This window comes from Anguilla anguilla, chromosome 8, assembly GCF_013347855.1.
Source record: "Anguilla anguilla isolate fAngAng1 chromosome 8, fAngAng1.pri, whole genome shotgun sequence".
NCBI classification, from domain to species: Eukaryota; Metazoa; Chordata; class Actinopteri; order Anguilliformes; family Anguillidae; genus Anguilla; species Anguilla anguilla.
In genome coordinates, this window is record NC_049208.1 from 13,231,880 (window position 1) to 13,250,354 (window position 18,475).

At 42.9% G+C, this 18,475-nt stretch overlaps 1 protein-coding gene across 1 annotated transcript; it reads left to right on the forward strand.

Annotated features, from left to right (window-relative positions):
• Positions 1–1,810: 1,810 nt before the first annotated feature.
• On the forward strand, positions 1,811–16,132 carry LOC118234559 (ankyrin repeat domain-containing protein 33B-like). The gene is made up of 4 exons (XM_035431168.1): positions 1,811–2,330; positions 13,043–13,172; positions 13,936–14,076; positions 14,819–16,132. The coding sequence occupies exons 1-4, from the start codon at positions 1,926–1,928 to the stop codon at positions 15,676–15,678; spliced, it is 1,536 nt and encodes a 511-aa protein (XP_035287059.1). The 5' UTR covers positions 1,811–1,925; the 3' UTR covers positions 15,679–16,132.
• Positions 16,133–18,475: the final 2,343 nt, after the last annotated feature.

Here is an 18,475-nt window from a genome sequence, read left to right on the forward strand (position 1 = left end):
GTGCCAATGAGAGATTAAGGTCACATTCAAACACTGGGAGAAACCTTGGGAGGATCTCTCTGAGAATATTTAAAAGTGACTGATATTAAATCGGACACTAAAATTGCATAAAAGGAAGGACCAGTCTAGTTTGTCGCTCCAATGACCAGCTGTCTCTCCCAGTACGGCAGATCCTAAATGGAGCTCTGCTTCTAAGAAAAATCTTCTGAATTCTGGCGAGACCAGTGTAATGGGATCTCTCCCCTCTGGAAACTGTTTGAAGCAATACATCCATTCAATGAGGGGGCGCTGCACTTGTGTCTTCCAGACGAGATATTACATTCCTGACATGGCTCCCTGTCAATATGTTGAAAAGAGATAGGCTAGTTGTAACCATGCTAGCTGAGCCAAATTCCAAATCTGAGCACCGAATCATTGCATACTTGGATCAACAGTTTGAAAAATTTATGTTTGCGGTTCTGATGGAAAGCTTGGGCTTGTGTCCAACCTTATCCAAAGCGCCAGACACCAAACACAGCCCCCTGTTTTCTGTTTTGAGTCAGGCGGGTCCCCAAGTATTAAAACAGCTTGGTGAATGCAACCTGGTGCCTTCAGTTTAGGTGAAGTGATAGTGCTAATTTATTATGCAAATTCTTAATTTAAAAGATTGTGTGCACACAGATTTTGCCTGGATAGGCATAAGGTTCCCTACTCTAATCAGTTAAAACTTCCCATGGGACATGTATGGGGATCAGTCATACATGAATGCATGGAATGTGAATATAAAAAAAATTAAAGATATCATGGTAACTGAATACAGAATTGCTGGTAATTATGAAATGCGACCTAAAACATTCTTTAAAAAAAAAGGTGAATCTGAGTCTTTAAATCCTTGCGATTTTATTGAGCTCTCTTAAATTGTACAAATATGAGCTGCTTGATTGAGCCATGTGTTATTTTAAGTGTGCACGTATACCAGTAAGAAATTACTGGACTAATAGGTAAATATTTACTTCAAGGAACACTTGGCCATTAAGTCTTTAAATTTTGGGAACTGAATGGCTTTCCTAAGTTTTAAAAGGCATTTTTGCTTAGATTAAGAATGCAAATGCATACAGTAATGTGTGATACTTTAACTCCAGTTAAATATTCCTGGTACAGTTGCCTATTAAGTGAAAATGCAATCTTCTCAGAGAGTTAACGAGGGTGCTGGAGTCTGTGTGTGTGTGTCTGTGAGAGAGAGAGAGAGAGAGAGAGAGAGAGAGAGAGAGAGAGAGAGAGAGAGAGAGAGAGAGAGAGAGAGAGAGAGAGAGAGAGACTCTAAACGGATTATAGGGCTATAGTTCAGCAAATGCTTCTTTATCTGTCAACGGTCACAGTGGACGTAGCAGTTTTACTCGTGCTATAGGCTATTCTTTGAAAATAATTCAACTAGCACACAGTCACAATATATTACTAAGTAATGTGGCCTGGAATGTTAATATTGAAGAGCCAACATCTTGACAAGGAAGTACAAGAATTTAAGTCGAAAATATTTTGTTACGGGTGCTGGATATTTTAGACATTTAAATTTATCAATTTGTATCACTTTAAAACTTTAAAAAAAAATAGAAAACCACGAAATCCTCTATGGATTCTTTAGTTATGTCGAAAATCAGCTGCAAGTGGTCCTACTACAAGGAATAAGACGTCTGTCCATGTTTCAATAATCACGTTTGAAGAAACTTCAGATGAAGGATATTTCAGATGAAGAATACCGACTTTAAAATTCCGATCACGTCGAAGCTTTACCACATCGACAGCGACATCTCATGTAATCAAGTGCGTTCAAAGCTGTACTATTTTTCTCAGCACCGGTCCTATGGTATGCCTTATTTAGAGGTGACCAGGACAGTCCAAGGAGACTGGGATTCGTGTGCTAGGCTGTTCTTGCACTCTGTGGTTAAATGGTGTTGATAATGGACGACGGAGGAGGATCTTCTTCTGTCAAACTTAACCAAGTTCAGCCAGAAAGTAACATCAAGTCGGGGGCCGAGGAGCATGACGAGTATTTGGGATCTTGTGACGCTGGATATGACGACGACGACGACGACGACTATGATGATGTCTATCAGGAATTTGAGGAGTATGAAGACTTCTCCGAGTTACCGGATGGCAGGAGTATCGCTTCGGACGACTCTTTCTATCCGCCTGATGACAACTTAGCCTACGTTAGATCTCCGAGTCCGGAGAGTCCGGCACCTCTTACCTTTTTCCAAGCGTGTTGTAACAATAACGCCATAATCGTCAAAATCATGATACGACAAGGAGTGACTGAGGAAGAAGTCAAAGAGACAGATAAGAACAAAAGGGTAGGTATTAATAGCAATTAATCTTTAGTCTGCAAACTTTACTTGCCCGCTTTGTCTAATAGGGTTAACACATCATTGATCGACAGGACTTCTCTTTGCAGGAACGTGGAGGGAATTTTATGCATTGACCGAAATCTTACCTATTTCTTTGTCCCTAAAATGTACGTAACAAAATGCCAAGTAGGCCTATATACGAATGCTATGAATCATGTGAATTTCCCATTCTGTGCAGTTTGCTAGACTTCTCAGATCGACAGTAGAGTACCTGTGTGCACATCCTACCAGTATTTGGCCAGGTGCAGGATAAAAGTACATGTGAAGATTGAAAGAAAATGGATATCCACACAGTGGATTACAGCTCCCAATACTTTATTGACCAAAGAAGCAGAAGACCAATTACAAGATGTTTTTATAGCCACTAGCATACTTGGGCACCATTAAATGGTCTAAATGAGGAATTTGACATGAAACCTTTTTTGTGATTTTCATTCTTGCCCTCTTTTCCAGTGCCCTAGTATGCTAGTGGCTAAAAAAAAACATCTTGTAATTGATCTTCTGCTTATTATACCTTATTATTCTTATATGATATGTAAAAAATATTTTATTTGTTGTTTGTTGGTATGCCGTTTGATACTTTTTCTATTATGTATCTCTGTATTTTTCTATTGTGGTATTATTAAATGTTTGTATATGTATTTGCACTAAAAATGTTTTTTTAACCATATTATCGAATGGCCAATGTGCTATGGCCTACTTAATTGGCTGATAGTGATGCCGATGTGATGTCATTGGCTTACTGCCTATATATACCTTTTTTACCTGTCATGTGAGTCATTTGCCTGATGAAAACCATGTTGGGTTGAAATGTTGCTTTGCTTCTTTAGTCAATAAAGTATTGGGAGCTGTAATCCAGTGTGCGGATATCCATTTTCTTTCAGACTTCTCAGATGGCTCATTGTAATGACCATGCGGTACTGTAAATCCTTGGCATTTATAACCAAAGGATTGACCCTGACATCACCTGTGTGCCTGGTCAGGCCCCAATGTACAGTTTCAGAAGTCGTGAGAGTTCGGCAGGACAGTAGCACGGTAATGCTGCTGGCTCATTCATCCTGCTTAACCCGTGAGTTCCGGGGTAGGGATGCTCCCCACGGTCTGGGATCGATTCCTGCCCGTGGCAGTTCTGACTGGCTGGCAGAGACAGATTGGGGCAGGCACTGTAAGGTCTGGTCTCTCAGCCTGCAGCCTGCCTCCCAAGTGTACAGAGGATACTGTAGCAATTAGATGAATCCTCGCATAAAATCTGACATTTAAAATTAGCAGAACGTTGTTGTTGGGTTGTCATATTTGCAGAGCTGATCCAGTGACTTAATGGTAGGATGCTGTTGGTAATTAATTAGCATCGCTACTATATATATATATATATATATATATTGGTCATATGATACGGTTCATACTGGAGCTCAAATTTATTAAGACATTATCAGAGTGCATCACTTTTTCATTCATTAGTTCAGCAGACGGCAAACGTAACTGGAGACAATTTAACTTTTTACACTTTGAAAAGGGATTAATGACACAGATTGCAGAATATATTTCACTTTGAGGTGTGGCAGCAGGGGTTTTGTAGGTGTAAATTAATTAAAGGTACGTTTCTGTTAGCCAGTTTTTTTCCCACTCAGAGAGTTGTTAAGGCATGGTTTAGCTTGCCAGGGGGCATGCTGAAGAAGCTGAAACTCCGGGGGTCAAAGAGACCAGATTTGATTGACACAGTGCGAAATGCTGTCTTGACAGCAGGGAAACAGATTAATCTTGATTAGCTGAATAGCTTATTTTTGTCACACGCTCTTAAGTTCTTTAATTTATTCTTAAGGACAAATATTAAGAATATTAAACTGTAAATATTCCACACAAAAGTCAGTTTTTAATTTAAAGCGCCATATACACACAATATAATAGGTTACTTATCTAAAATGTAGCAAATTGCAATAAACAAAGTTAATAATTACCCATTTGGTTATTCGCAATTTGTATGGGAGAGTATTCTTTATTGCCCAGACTGATTTGCTTTTGAAAACCACATTTTTGTTTACAGTGAGAATGTCAGATACGTGGTCCATTCTTCAGAGTTACTATGACTCCGGCTCCACTTAAATACAGATATGAATAAAGCAGTGGTGTATAAATATCGAAGTAACGCCCAGAATAGATTGCACAGAAGTACGCAACTTCGATTTGAAGAGGCTATGATTATAGCAAGTGGCTGCGCGGCGCGCAGGTGACTGACAATCCCGTGTCGTGACGGTGCCACACCTGTCGTCCTCGGGTGGCTGAGAAGGAAACCACTCAAAAGCGGTCTCGCGCTTCATCTGTGCTCTCACTTATCTAGGAGGGGCAACCCTGAACGTAAACTCGCGCTTAGTGAAGCCGAACTCTGACGTTCTTGCTTGTTCAATTAACCATAACAGAGGGCAGTCGTGCGGAGAGAATGTCACAGTCATGCATATGTATTTCAGAATATTACATATTGACTGGCTAAGTCATGTTGCATGCTGCTTTCGGAATAGCTACTATGGCGGGTTAGAGTTAGTGTGGTATCGTTATTGTTGGAGAAAGCTAATCACAAAAAATAGATAAGCAAAAAACACGGAGCACTGAGAACACGTAGCCAAAATAAATAAAATATAAATGGAAGAAAGGATTTAAAAATTCACTGAAGGGAACAGTTTTAGGGCACACACTTTTCTGGGAAAGAAAAGTAGGATTTATTTTGTCTTCTACAGTTTTTCATTACACAATTATTTTATCATGTTTTGTTTGCGCTATGGCGACAGGCTGGCACTGCCACAGGCAGTTGTTTTGTGCTGCAAAACATCTTCTTCCCAGAGGGCCACAGTAATGCCCGTTTCCCAGCTCTTTGTAAACTACTTACACTTAGAAAAAGGCAGGGAGCCTAGATGGTTTTTCAGTCAAAACACTGTTTTGTTGAATCAGATGAAAGTGTGTGGCTGAAAAGAAAGTTTTAAGACACACTTTTTTTCCACCAATAATAGTTGCAACATACATAAGTGTTACAAATATACAAATAAAATGATAAACAGTAAACAAAGCATGTCTCAAGGCTTACACTCTACTGTGTACTGGTGAACTAATTGACCCATTCTGCGAAGGGGCTTGCAGTCCAGATTTTCATAAACGTACTCTTCAAAATTTAACTCACAGTCCCATCGGCACCAATTTCACAAGCATTACTGAACCATGGCCTGCTGCAGTCATCCCTGAAAGTAGTTTCCGGCACGACTGCAAACTGCCTGGCCAGGCCGTGGCTGCTGGAAGCTCAATGGTATGTTGAGAGCAGTTAAGCCGCGGGACAGATGGGAGTTGGGCGTATTGTTTGAATGGGAGCAGAAGCGGGAGCAGTAGCCGGGGTTAATCCTTAAAAAGGTTCACTCAGGGGCCTGGAACCATAGAGAGCGCAGGTCAGAGAATCAGTTCGTGTTCTGCCATTTCCCCCCTAAGCTCACTGTACAGTTATGCAGATTGTTTCACACTAATGCAACAGATGTTTAAACACATAAACAAAGCAACAAATACATATTTTCTTTGCTTTCCAACCAGCAGGCACATCTACACCGGTATTTTAGGCATGATGCAAGTCAACTGCAAACCTCCACAAGTGAATATAATTTATATCTTTGTGTATACACACACACACACACACACACACACACACACATAAATGTATGTGTTTGAGAGAGAGATCGAAATATGTGGTGTTAAATCAATTCTCATATCAATGTAGTTGAATTCTTATAATCTCATTTGGTTTGATATACTGTTGAATTAACTGATGCTAAATTAACACTGAATATTTCACTATACACACGCTGCTGCAGCGGTCTTGTGATATCTCAGGACTGCATGGGCGTCGTGTTTGCGATAGCAACCAGAGACACAGCGGACAGCTGTGCTCCAGTTAAACCCACTGACCTGGTTTATCCTTCTCTGACTCACGCCCACGTCTGAGAGAGATGCCAGCACGCGGATATCGCCCCCTGCCCACACTTTATGCGACATGACACAAACCGTGCCGGGCCTGGGTCCCGACCTGACGGGACAAGCGGCTGTCGTCCCCAGAGGTGACACGCGCCACGTCATGGTCTCAAACGCCAACGCGTGCGCTGGCAGCAGCGTGGCACTGTCCAGATTAAAAACGTCCTGCACTTGCAAATGCAGCAGAGACATGCAGTGGTCTACAATGTGAATTTTAACTTTGCATTTGTGGTCTGTCAGGATGTAAATGTGTAGCACCCACATTATTCGTCACACTGTTTTACACAATGTACTACACTCACAACAGTAGACACTCATATTTAGAATGTACTGCGGTCACAACAGTATAGTTGTGCATTCATTTGTTTATAATCTAATGTAGGCTCTTCACTAAAACATCCATGCAGTGCTGATGCAGCACAGAATTACAAGCACCCTACGTCACCTGCAGGTGCAACTAGATTCATGCAGCTATATATATATAATTCTGCTAGTGTGCTGTTGTATTATCTGTGATTTCTCGAGCCATTTTGGCTCTTCATCTCTGTAGATATTTGGTGCTAATAAATTAATTGCACTGAGGAGCGAACAATGCGAGAACTCATCCTTCTTATTCAGTCACTGCTCTTTTTGACATCTGTCTGACATTTTTGACGTGGCTGTTCATTTCCCACTCTTAAGTGGCTCATGGCTTGATGAGGGACTCGACAGAGGATGTCAGGCTAAGTGTGTGTGACCCAACACAGGAGAATTTATCCTAAATGGCAACCTGCTCCAAACGTGATCCTAACTACAGATGTCCTCGACTATAGTCCTTATCCTGAGTCTCACCCTTTACTCTCACCCTAAAAATAATCCTAAATACAATTGCACACTCACAGATATAGCCCCTTTTGTGAAGACACTGTCACAAAGATGCTATTCAGGAAAATAGGAAAACAGGAAAATGGGTTAGTAGGGGAATAGTGGACCTGAACAGTCAACAAAACCAGCAAGTGGGGTACAAAAAAAATCTCAGGAGAAACCTGACAGTGACTGTCACAGAGTCAAGAGTTAGAGGGCTGCTAGGAGTAAAACCTGACCATTTTGTGGGCCTACTTAATGCTATGGTGCATGAAAGAGGTGGTTGGCTTGTCTCCAGGAGCCAGGAGGTGGTGGGTGGAGAGGTTGAGGGGATCAAGTCCTGGGGTTGCAAGGTCTGAAAAGCATGGATGGCTGGAAGCTGGATGGGTCTGCATTACACAGGGCCCCCTTTATGATCTCTACTACCTGTCAACTTGGAAGGGGGAGGAGGATTAGGTTCTGCAAATATTTCACTGAAATTCACTTAGTGCACCTTGCCCTAAAGCATGTTTTGGTATGCAAATTTTTTAAATTTCCAACTGCCTTTATAATGTTCATGCATTCATTAACTCACGCATTAATACGTAGTGCAGAAGACAGGGACAATGCGGAAAATTAGTAGAAAAATTCTGTTAGAAAAATGGCTACGCAAAAAAAAGTATCCTACGCAATTTTACACTCATTACCCAGAGGATCTTTGGGATTCTGGTTAACCTAAGGTTTATGAAATTATCTTGCATTTGAGGTTTATAGATACATATGTATGTCAGTCAGGGCACAAATCAATTTTTCAAATTTTATGGAAACATGACACCCTTGAAATGTAAATTACATTTTTCCCCCACTGATAAAACAAGTTTAACTTAAACATGCAAAGAAGTAACCTAATTACACCAATGGTGAAGTTTTATAGTTATAGATTTTTCAGTTTTTCTTTGTTTTTGTATTTTTGTTGGTATATCTTCATATTTGATTTTGAATGCTGTTGTCTTTTCTTTCACCACCTGTACTGTCTCTTTGAAATTTGACTGTGGACGCGCTTCTGCTCATTTAAATGGATAACCGGTGGAGCTTAGCCTTGCTATTTTAAGGGGCGAATAAGTGACTGATTAGCCTGACCTGTGACGTGGTGGAGGTGCAGATAGAACACAAGTGAGAAGATGGGATATGCAAATTCCTCAGTTCTTCTCTCACCTCATTGGTCACTGTGGTAACCTTATGACATTGTTATCAAGGTTATGTATTGCTATTAATCCACCAAATTATCCAATCACCAATCACCAAATCAGATGGACGATCACATAACACCTGACCTTTAGACACTTATTTTGAGTTGCCCATATTATTTCCCTGCAGGTGTTAAAAGGAAGGTGTTGTTTCCTATCTGGGTGTATTGTGTGGCACATTTCATGGGTTATGATCCAATTCTGTGAGTGAATGGGAGATCAAATTATCTACAGATTTCAGCTCTCCAAGTTTTTATATGCATTTATATAAAAGTGTGGCACATTACACAGCCATAAAAGTACTGCACATACCTCTGTTTCTGTTGCTATGGTCAAGCTGTCTGGATATTTTCACTGTCCCGCTGTTGTCGCTTGTTTGAGCTAGGAATGGCTGTGCTATGGGCATCACACAGTGTCACACTGTGGGGTCTGCAATCACTGAGGCTGAAACGTGTCCCTTCTGCCCGTGAGAACGATGGCCACAGGGTAGCAGCGCAAATGATGATGACGATCATCAACATCATCATCATCATTTTACAGACAGACCACGAGAGAAAACAGCTGCAAATACTTACGAAAGGTCTATAGTCTTTTTTTCTGAAAATCTAATCCCACAACTATATAAATATTGTGAATTCCCTAACTGTTAAAATAACTATATTCATTTTTCAGAGACTGATAAATAGTAGGCTACATAACTCCAGATCCTGATAAATAGCATATGCATAACTGTGCAAAAAACAACTCAGTAAAAAAAAAAAGTCAGAGGTATTTCAAAATGAAATACAGTGGCAGGTCTGGTTATGTGACCAAGCACAGGCTGAGTATATGGCTCCAGGGTGTTTATTAGGTGTTTGGTATGTCCATCTGAATACTTTCCCTGGGTTTTTGTTTTTCTGGGAATCATTCTATGTGCCCTGGTATGAACTGTCAAAGAATGGAATGCCCTGGGAAACTGTAGCCCATTAATAAAACACTTACAAGCTGTCTGGCACACAGCGAGCATGCTTTCAAAGGAAATGTTTTGAATAACTTGGTCACTTTGATCTTTTAGTAACATGATTTACATATTACAACTATGTCAAGCTTGCACTCTACCGAATAGTTATGCTTGTATTTGGATATTAATTTGGCTCAGTTATTACAGAGGGGGATCTTGCAGTTTTGTATTCTTATAAAGCATTTAAATAAACCACTACTGCATGGGCATTCCGTATGCAGTACAATATTGTTGATTAATGTGCATTGTCCCAGTTAAATAAATAAAGCCTAGCTAAAATCAATTTGCATTACGAGCCCCTAGTTTACTTGGAGAACCAGGTTTCAAGTGATGAGTGATAAATTGCTGAATTCACAACCAGTGCAAATTTTTAGCGGGGATACTGAGATGTACTAATATTTATTTAATTCCCAGAATGATTTCTCTAGGCCAGAGTAGGGTCAATTGGAATCATGCCTGCAAATTTCACTAAGCAAAATGTAGTGTTTCTTGTCCAGCATTTATTGGATGTGATTTGGTACTTATTTTCTTTTCTGAAAAAATACTGTTCTTAAACTGCATGGTAATTTAGTTATGTATGTGTGACAGGATTCATTGCATCTCCCCACTGACAAGTGTAATTGCCTGAAGAATAAGCCTGCTTTTACTCATTCTGTCAAATTAGGTTATCTGACTATTACCTGAACTGCATGCTGATTGGTGCTTTTCAAGCACAAATCATACTCTTGGGATAAAAATAACTTTTCAAAGGTACTGGAACTGCAGTAGTTATAAAAAGGGATACTTAAATTACAGAAAGACACAGTCAGTAGAGAAAAGGCATGGTTTTCACATAATACTGTTTTATGTGCAGCAAGAATTCTTCTGGGACCCCTATGAAGTCCACTGGACTGTCTATTTTCAACTTAGCAAAATGGCTAACAAGTGGTTGTAGCGTCAGGCTCACATTACCTAAGGTAGGGAGGCACAATAAAGGTGCTCAGTGTCTTCTTAGCCAGACATATGAAAGCATTTGTTCCTGTTAATGCCCAAAACATGAAATCCAGACATTTACTCACTTGCACTGTCTAGAGGTCTGTTAAAACTGCAAAAACAACTAACTATATGATGTGGATAAGATGTTCACAGCACCAGAGTGACAACTGAGGTAGAATGTACCCTGAAAAACATCAAGAAACAGAGATATTTTTTAATTAATGGGAGGTTCCACCCTGTCATTTAAGCCTGTTTTTGTAGATGAATCAGCCAGCCAATAAAATACATCTCTTGTGTAAGGCTTATTTTAATTAGGGTGATATCTGCCAAAATGAGCACCTCTGGTTCATTGTAGTTCCTTACATAAACACGCAATGACCACAGTTGGATGACGCTCTTTGATACGCATTACAGGAAAAATCAGTGTTTTTGTAAAGTTTCAAGACTCAAACTCGAATGTTTCTTGGTGTGTTCTCAGCCATGTGCTACCTAGTCTACTTGTACACAATGGCTGGCATTGTGCACTCATAGTGTCAGCAAAACTGTTGGATAATTAGCAAATCAGAATTCTTACAGTGTGGACTTGTAATCAGGCGGAAGTTTTGTGCTAATGGGAAGTAGGTGTCGTCAGGGCGACTGTGGTGAGCATGAGGCCAGGGTCCGATTAGGAACGATTAGAAGTGTGAGGAACGCAGTATAGCAGTCAGAGGCGTGGCCAGAGAAAGAGCAGTAGGCCAGTCTTCACCTTGGGGACCTGCAGGGATTCATTCAGCAGGCTGCTTCAAAGCTTCACATGAGCTGGCGGTCTCTGTAGGTTGCCAGTTCAGAGTAAAATGGGAATTTACTGCAAGTTCATCTGTTGATGTGACACCTTGTTTATTCTGGCAAATCTAGTGCACACACAGACAGTACTATTTTTAATTACAAAAGATAAATAATAGCATCCGTATTAAAAAAAAATTTAAAGAAATCTATACTGGTTCTGGAACATTTTTTTTATATCTGTAACATATTTTCCAGCACAGATTTTTCCAGAAAAGAATTCCTTGCTACAGCAACATGTGAAATGTAATTGGTAAGATTCCCTTCCGTAGATGATAGCCCCTAGGTGTCCTTTAAATAATACATTCTTTTTTCAGTAAAGGTAATGTTTTGGCAGTCTCATTCAAGTCTGTCTTGTGGGAAGTCATTTAATATGATTATCTGATCAAAATCCAACATCAGACGCGATACGTACCGCATTTTGTATTAAAAAAAAAGAATAAAAAAAGCGATTAATATGAATCACGGCTGCCTGAATCGGAATGAGATTGAATAGCAGTCAGCAGATAAAAATGTGCTGACCGTGCGAGCGGAGCTTTTTTTCACTGCAGACAGGGGCAGTAGATGGCAGAGAAACTGCAACAGCGTTCAGCTCAGTCCCCTCCAAACACTTTCTGAATATGAAAACCCTCAGGTTAAGATGCGAGCATAACGCTAGCTGTCTCCTGTTAACATCTTTAATCTTCAGACAAAATATTCTGCTGAGTTTTTAGTATTTAGTGCATTAGATTTTTTATTTTGGTTTTAGCTTCATTCACCTTTGAACTCACTTTGCCCTTTAGCCTTTGCAGTATGTGCCTCAACAATATCAAAAAAGCCCTGCTGTGTCAGCCAGTACATATAAGAATGGGTTGTTTTCTGTACTCATTGTTAACTTGGAAGAATTTTGAAGCCTGGCTTCCTCTGGACAATTCCAGGTAAAACAGTTAATCTTAAGCTCTCATTACAAGTCCAGATAACTGTCGTGCCATACATAATGCTGTGTTTGATTTGTCCAGGGGTGGGCTATTCCTTGTACGCAGGTTTTTGTTTCCAACAGTCATCATGCCTAAATGAGCTAATTAGCTGTATACACCAACACTGATTCACTTGTAGATTAGATTACAGTAAAACATTTCATGTAGTGGCACAAAAACAGTCATCAGCAGTCATTCATGCACTTATCAAGAATTGTTGTAAAAATTTCAGATGTTGTAAGCGTTAGGGCTATTTCAGCAATTAAAGCCAAATGTTGACATGAAAACCAGAAACAGATATGGCCCTCATTGCCCCCCTCTGATTTAGACCAGAGCTTCAAAGCTCTACAATCAGTATGAAACAAATGTGCGGATATAATCTATATTATTACTATGTTAGTCTAAAACCCTTTTAGAATAAATCAGTAAGATTCATAGGCTTACCATTTTGAAGGATTTTCAATAAGGATTATGACCAGGGAACAATTTTCAGCGCTTAGCATATCAAACTAAGTTGGCATCGACCCCAATGTTCAGTAAAGGCTGTTCTTCTACTCTGTGTGTCTTTAGGGACCAATTTGATTAATTTAAAGCGGAAAAAAATTATTCACATTAGAGTGCAGTTTTTTAACATTTTTTCTCCATGTGCAAAAAAATCTGTTTTATAACATCAAGAGCAGCATCCTGCTAGAAGACACATTAGGCGGAGGAACATACCTTCACAACTGTACCTGTCCAAAGCCTTTTTTTCGACTCTCTGTCCTGATTAGCAAGCTTGCTGGTGATGAGGAGCCGACTCCTTTAACCTCACTCTCTCCCCCTCCTGGGCTCTTGCAGACGGGACTCATCGTGGCCTGTTACCAAGGTTACGTGGACGTGGTCATCGCCCTGGCTCAATGCCCATATGTGGACATAAACTGGCAGGACAACGAAGGGAACACGGCCCTCATCACCGCTGCCCAAGCAGGTAAGCTGAGAGGATCTCTATGGCCACAGCATTGGTCCGGGAGGGAGGGTTTCAGTCTGCAGGATAAACCTGCGATCAACAGCGCCCCCTCTGGTTAGGTGGATGGTGCGGCAATGGTACAGGACTACGTTACCATGGTTACATTTGGGTATTCCAGACTGGAGAGAATCTTCAAATTATCGTTATAACACTGCCAGAGCATTAGCTTAAGTAATGCTTTAAATGTCCTGCACGCACTCCATCAGTTTTAGCATGTGCCCTTTTCCAAGCCTAAAGATTAAAATTGCATGTTTATAAAGCATCTAGTTGTCTTATATACAGTACCTATTCATTTCATGGTGTTTTTGAGCAATCACAGTACTTTAATGACTTTCAGAACAAATCGCTAAATTACCATGTGCATGAACTCCCTGTGCATGACCTATAGTATGAGCCCTTAATATGCGCACAGTATTCCTTGATTTAGTTTTGATTAAAAGAGAGCGATTTATCGACCTCTCCTCTTCGTTAAATTTTCATCAGCTGGATTAATGGAAACAGCCACGAAGAGAGAGCATTTTAAGCAAGAACATCAAGAAGTCACCGTTTAAAGTTTGCCCCGCAGTGGCCTGGATCAGTCCGTTTCAATCAGAAGCGCTTGCCCTGGACGTGTGCGTTTGTCCTCTGGGGTCTGTGCTGAGTTTATGGAATCGGACTGCGGCTCTGGCGTTCCCGTGCTGTTTCCCCCGTGTGACTCACGGCTCCCCGCCTCTCCGTTCCGCAGGACACGCCATGATCACCGGCTACCTGCTGAGCTACTTCCCGGGCCTGGACATCGAGCGGCGCAACTGCCACGGCTTCACCGCCTTGATGAAGGCCGCCATGCAGGGGAGATCGGCCTGCGTGCGCGCCCTGATGCTGACAGGCACGAGCCGCGCCCTCGCTCTCTCTCTCTCTCTCGCTCTCTCTCGCGCTCTCTTTATGTCTCTCGCCCACCGCGTTCCACGTGCGCTTGCATTCCTTTAGCAGACTCTGTATGGCAGCAGATATATACCTGAGCAACAACTGTACAATTCTATTTACAATCAAAAGCAATAATAAAGGCTTTCCATTTAAAAAGAAAGGAAAAGCAGATTAGGGGCAGGGGCATTATAGAATAAATGTCAATGGTTCAGACGGGTCAAAGAGATTATCCTCTATTTAACCCAAAATGTCGAATGTGAGGGTCGAATAGGTCTCCAACAGTGTATGTCGAAAGTGGAATAGATCTCTAGCCTGTAGGGAAATGGCTGAACAGTGCGTGTTAAGGATTGAATAGATCTCTAGCCTGTAAGGGAATGGCTGAACAGTGTGTGTTAAGGATTGAATATGTCTCTAGCCTGTAGGGAAATGGCTGAACAGTGTGTGTTAAGGATTGAATAGGTCTCTAGCCTGTAAGGGAATGGCTGAACAGTGTGTGTTAAGGATTGAATAGATCTCTAGCCTGTAAGGAAATGGCTGAACAGTGTGTGTTAAGGATTGAATAGATCTCTAGCCTGTAGGGAAATGGCTGAACAGTGTGTGTTAAGGATTGAATAGGTCTCTAGCCTGTAAGGGGATGGCTGAACAGTGTGTGTCTGGGGGCGTCCCCTGTCTGCCCCCCCCCCCCCCCCCCCTCCCCCCGGCAGGCGGAGACGTGGACGCGCGGGACTACGGGCGCAAGCTGACCTCGCGGGAGTGGGCGCAGTTCACGGGCCGGCACGAGACGGCCCGCCTGATGCTGCGTCTGCTGGCCCAGCCGTGCGCCGAGCAGTTCTGCGACTCCTACCGGCCCGTCTGGCCGCCGCTGGCCCGCCTGGTGGCCGAGGCCCGCGAGCCGCGCGGCTGCGGCAGGAAGCTGTCGGAGAAGCTGTGCGGCGCCTTCTCCTTCACCCTCAGCCTGAAGACGGACCCGCAGGAGGACGGCGTGCTGGACCACATGGTGCGCATGACCACCGGGCTGGCCAGCCCCTTCGTGGCGGTGGCCTGCCGGACGGTGTGCCCCGGCAGCCCCCCCTGCGTGGGCAAGCGGCGGCCCGCCGTGCAGGAGATCCTGCGGCGCCAGCGGGTGGAGCAGCTGAGGAGCGCCGGCGGCGAGCGCCTGGACGCCTACAAGCGGCTCTTCCAGAACTCCCGCGTGATGCTGGTCCCCCGGCGGCGCGACCGGCGGGCCAGCCTGCAGCCGCAGGCCCTGCGGGAGGCGGCGGAGGCGGCGGCGGCTGCAGCCGCCGGCACGGCGCTGGCCCTGCGGCGGACCAGCCTGCTGCCGCTGCACATGCTCCGGCGGAGCAGCGTGCGGCCCGGTGCGGTGGTGCCCAAGCTGCGCGTCTGCAAGGCCCCCCCGTCCACCTACCGGCCCGACAAGCCCGCCCGCAGGAAGAGCGGCGCCAAGGAGGCCTGCTTCCTCCAGGTCCCCAAGTGGAGGTACAAGGAGCTGAGGGACGAGAGGAGGAAGGCAGAGGAAGAGGAGAGGAAGAACCTGGAGATGTTCTACAGGAGGAAGAGGTGAGGGCACACAGAGCCGGACACGCACGGGGAAACAGGAAGTGCACAAGGGACAGGAAGGGATAATCCCATCAGCCTTTAGCGGTCTATGAGAAACAGGAAGTGGTAGTATTGGCAGCGTTCGCCAATGCTGAGGAAACGGGAAAAAAACAGGCTCAACAGTATTCAGCTGTGTAAGGGAAATGGGAAGTGGTGACCTCAGCAGCTCTCAGCTATGCACAGGAAACGGAGCGGGATTATCCCATCGGCTGATGGCCATGTGCAACAAAGTGGATGCGACAACCCCCTGAGCTTGTGCAGAGACTGTGAAAGCTGCCGAGCTGAGCCATGGCTTTCTGCAAGAATTTCATGCATTTAATATTTGATAGGAATTTATTTTGCACAGGTAATAGAGTGGAAAGAGACACAAGACGGTAAGAGTAGCATCAGACACAAAAAGTCAGAACCAGAAACTTGACATTTTCATTGATATATGGACATGTACTGATTTACATTTGCTTGTTTTCAGGTAGGTCTGTTGCACTACATGACTGTTTGACCTGATTTGCATTTGACTGAAACAGGATTTGAACTGTAAAGTGCAGCATTATCATTTTTTGCACAAGCTATTTAGTGGACACTGCAATATGAATTTGCCCTTGGTTTATTTATTTATTTTGGTAATGTGTAGCCTGCTTCATTGAAAGATGATATATTGCAAATTTCAACTCTTGATAGCCTTTACTTGGCCATGACTGTTATTAATGAAAGTTCAGGGTATTTTACAAAGCTGATTTGTTTGATATTATTGTACCAGTATTACACACTGTGCATATTTATCACACAGACTGAAAGCTGAATGTAAGCCAATATTGTGTTTACTTAATAAGATCAGTGCTCAGAGCTAACGTGATTTGGTCACTGAGGTCTTGCACTGGACAGTAATGTGATGATTTTACAGGGATGCTTAGCGACTGAATCACAGCCAGTGGAGGAATATTAATGAAAATCTTCCTGGGTTTGCGATGTCCTGAAATGCAACGTGGTGTCCAGTGAGCAATATAAAACAAAACAAAGCACAAATCTGTGTGATTTCGAGATAAAAAAAAGTTTAGAAAAGTTTAAAAGATTAAAAAAAAAAAAAAAAAACATTATCAGTTCCATCCATAGCAATTTGATGAATGTATCTTAAAGCACTTCAATTAATCAAGGTTTCCAAAATAAAAACAGATTTATATTGTGCTTCCTTGCTTTCTGAACTGTTTACGTACAGAGTCTAGCTGTGTCAACGCAGACACCAGCAATTCCATCACTGTAAACGTTACTTTATGAAATATTTCTGATATTCGGCAGTCTATGCACCAGTAATAATGCAGCAGCCGTAAATAAGCCGTGTGCACAGCTCCGGTCTTGGCAGGCTTCCGCCGTTTAACTCCACGCAGTATTTATGGAGAGCAAAGCGCAGAATGTTTTACATGCAGATGAAGAGGCCTCTAAAAGACGAAGGCGAAACCAGCGCTCCAGACCGAATGAGCTGTGACTCTAATTTACAGCCGGTCCCCCGCCTCTCTACGGGGCTCCGCGCGAGCACCCGTCTTCAGGGGGAACCCAGCTATGGGTTACCGTCCGGGAGGCAAACCTGAAATGTTTGGCACAGACCTCTGAATGCGACGCATTGCACTCGAGCGCGTTCCTCCCCGAGATGGAAATCAGAGAGAAAGGAGAACACCGCCATCCACAGAGGAACAGCAGCGCTGGGTTGATGTTCGTTTTTTGGAAGACTATCCACAGGGTTGTCATTTTGATATAAAAACCCCGCTGTGGCTTTTAAAAATAAAGACGCTGGCATGTCATGAAAAAAACAAAAATAAAACACTTGAGAAGACCTAACAAATGGTGTGTTTGGAAATATTAAACCTAACCGTCGACCAAGCATAGGCACTGAAACGATCAGATTTGGGACCGCATAGTTTCACATCTGACCTCACACATGATGACTGAAGGTGGTGTGGAAAAGCTGCTAGTGAAACACATAATTTGCCTTCTCTTTGAATAAAAACTGAATTGCACATGCTCTACATGGAAGACCTTGAGCACCACATAACTAAATCAATATGCAAATAACGGGGGATGGTTTCCCTTTAGAACAGCTGAGGTTTGCAATAGGCAGACAGTGGAGACTCACTGATCTTTACAGTATGTGTATAGGCTGCTACAGCAAGTGTGGTAGGTCCATCCAGGTGATTTAAACATCAGTTCCGCATGAATTACAACACTTATCTTACCCTTATGCCTCTCCAGCAACACTGAGGTCTACTTATGCACTACAAAACCAGATTCACATGTATATCAAAGAAGCCCATTCAGTCTCACGGCAGCTCACAAAGTCCTCATGCAGGCTACTTACACACGGACTGGAGTCAATCACCACTCGTCCTTAACTCTGACTTTCAAATAAACGTTCAAATCCTCAACACAGTTTGGCAGGTTCAAGGATCGCTGAAATTAACATTATAAATGGTGCGTGAATTCAAAAAAAAAAGAAAAAGATTTGACACTAGAAAAAACTAAAAAGGCAATTGTAAACCTAGGGCAAGGGAAAAACTCCCTAGACTCCATAGAGGAAGAAGCAACCAGACTCAGTAGGGGAAGCCCGTCCCCCCGAGGCCTGCATAGGGTGTGGGTACTCAGTGACCAGGCCTTCATTAAATCTTAGCCTAAGGCTTAGGCTTAGAAGGATCATCTCCTCCCCCCTCCCTTCCCCCCTCCTCACACATGGCGGGGGGGAAGCGCAGCGGTGTCCTTGGAGAGAGATGGTCCCT

What these genes read in the sequence shown, in the direction of transcription:
- LOC118234559 (XM_035431168.1), top strand. Translation starts at nt 1,926, where the DNA reads ATGGTGTTGATAATGGACGACGGAGGAGGATCTTCTTCTGTCAAACTT. An exon ending in AGACAGATAAGAACAAAAGG is followed by an intron (nt 2,331 to 13,042) that starts GTAGGTATTAAT and finishes GGGCTCTTGCAG; the next exon opens with ACGGGACTCATCGTGGCCTG. An exon ending in GCGCGCCCTGATGCTGACAG is followed by an intron (nt 14,077 to 14,818) that starts GCACGAGCCGCG and finishes TCCCCCCGGCAG; the next exon opens with GCGGAGACGTGGACGCGCGG.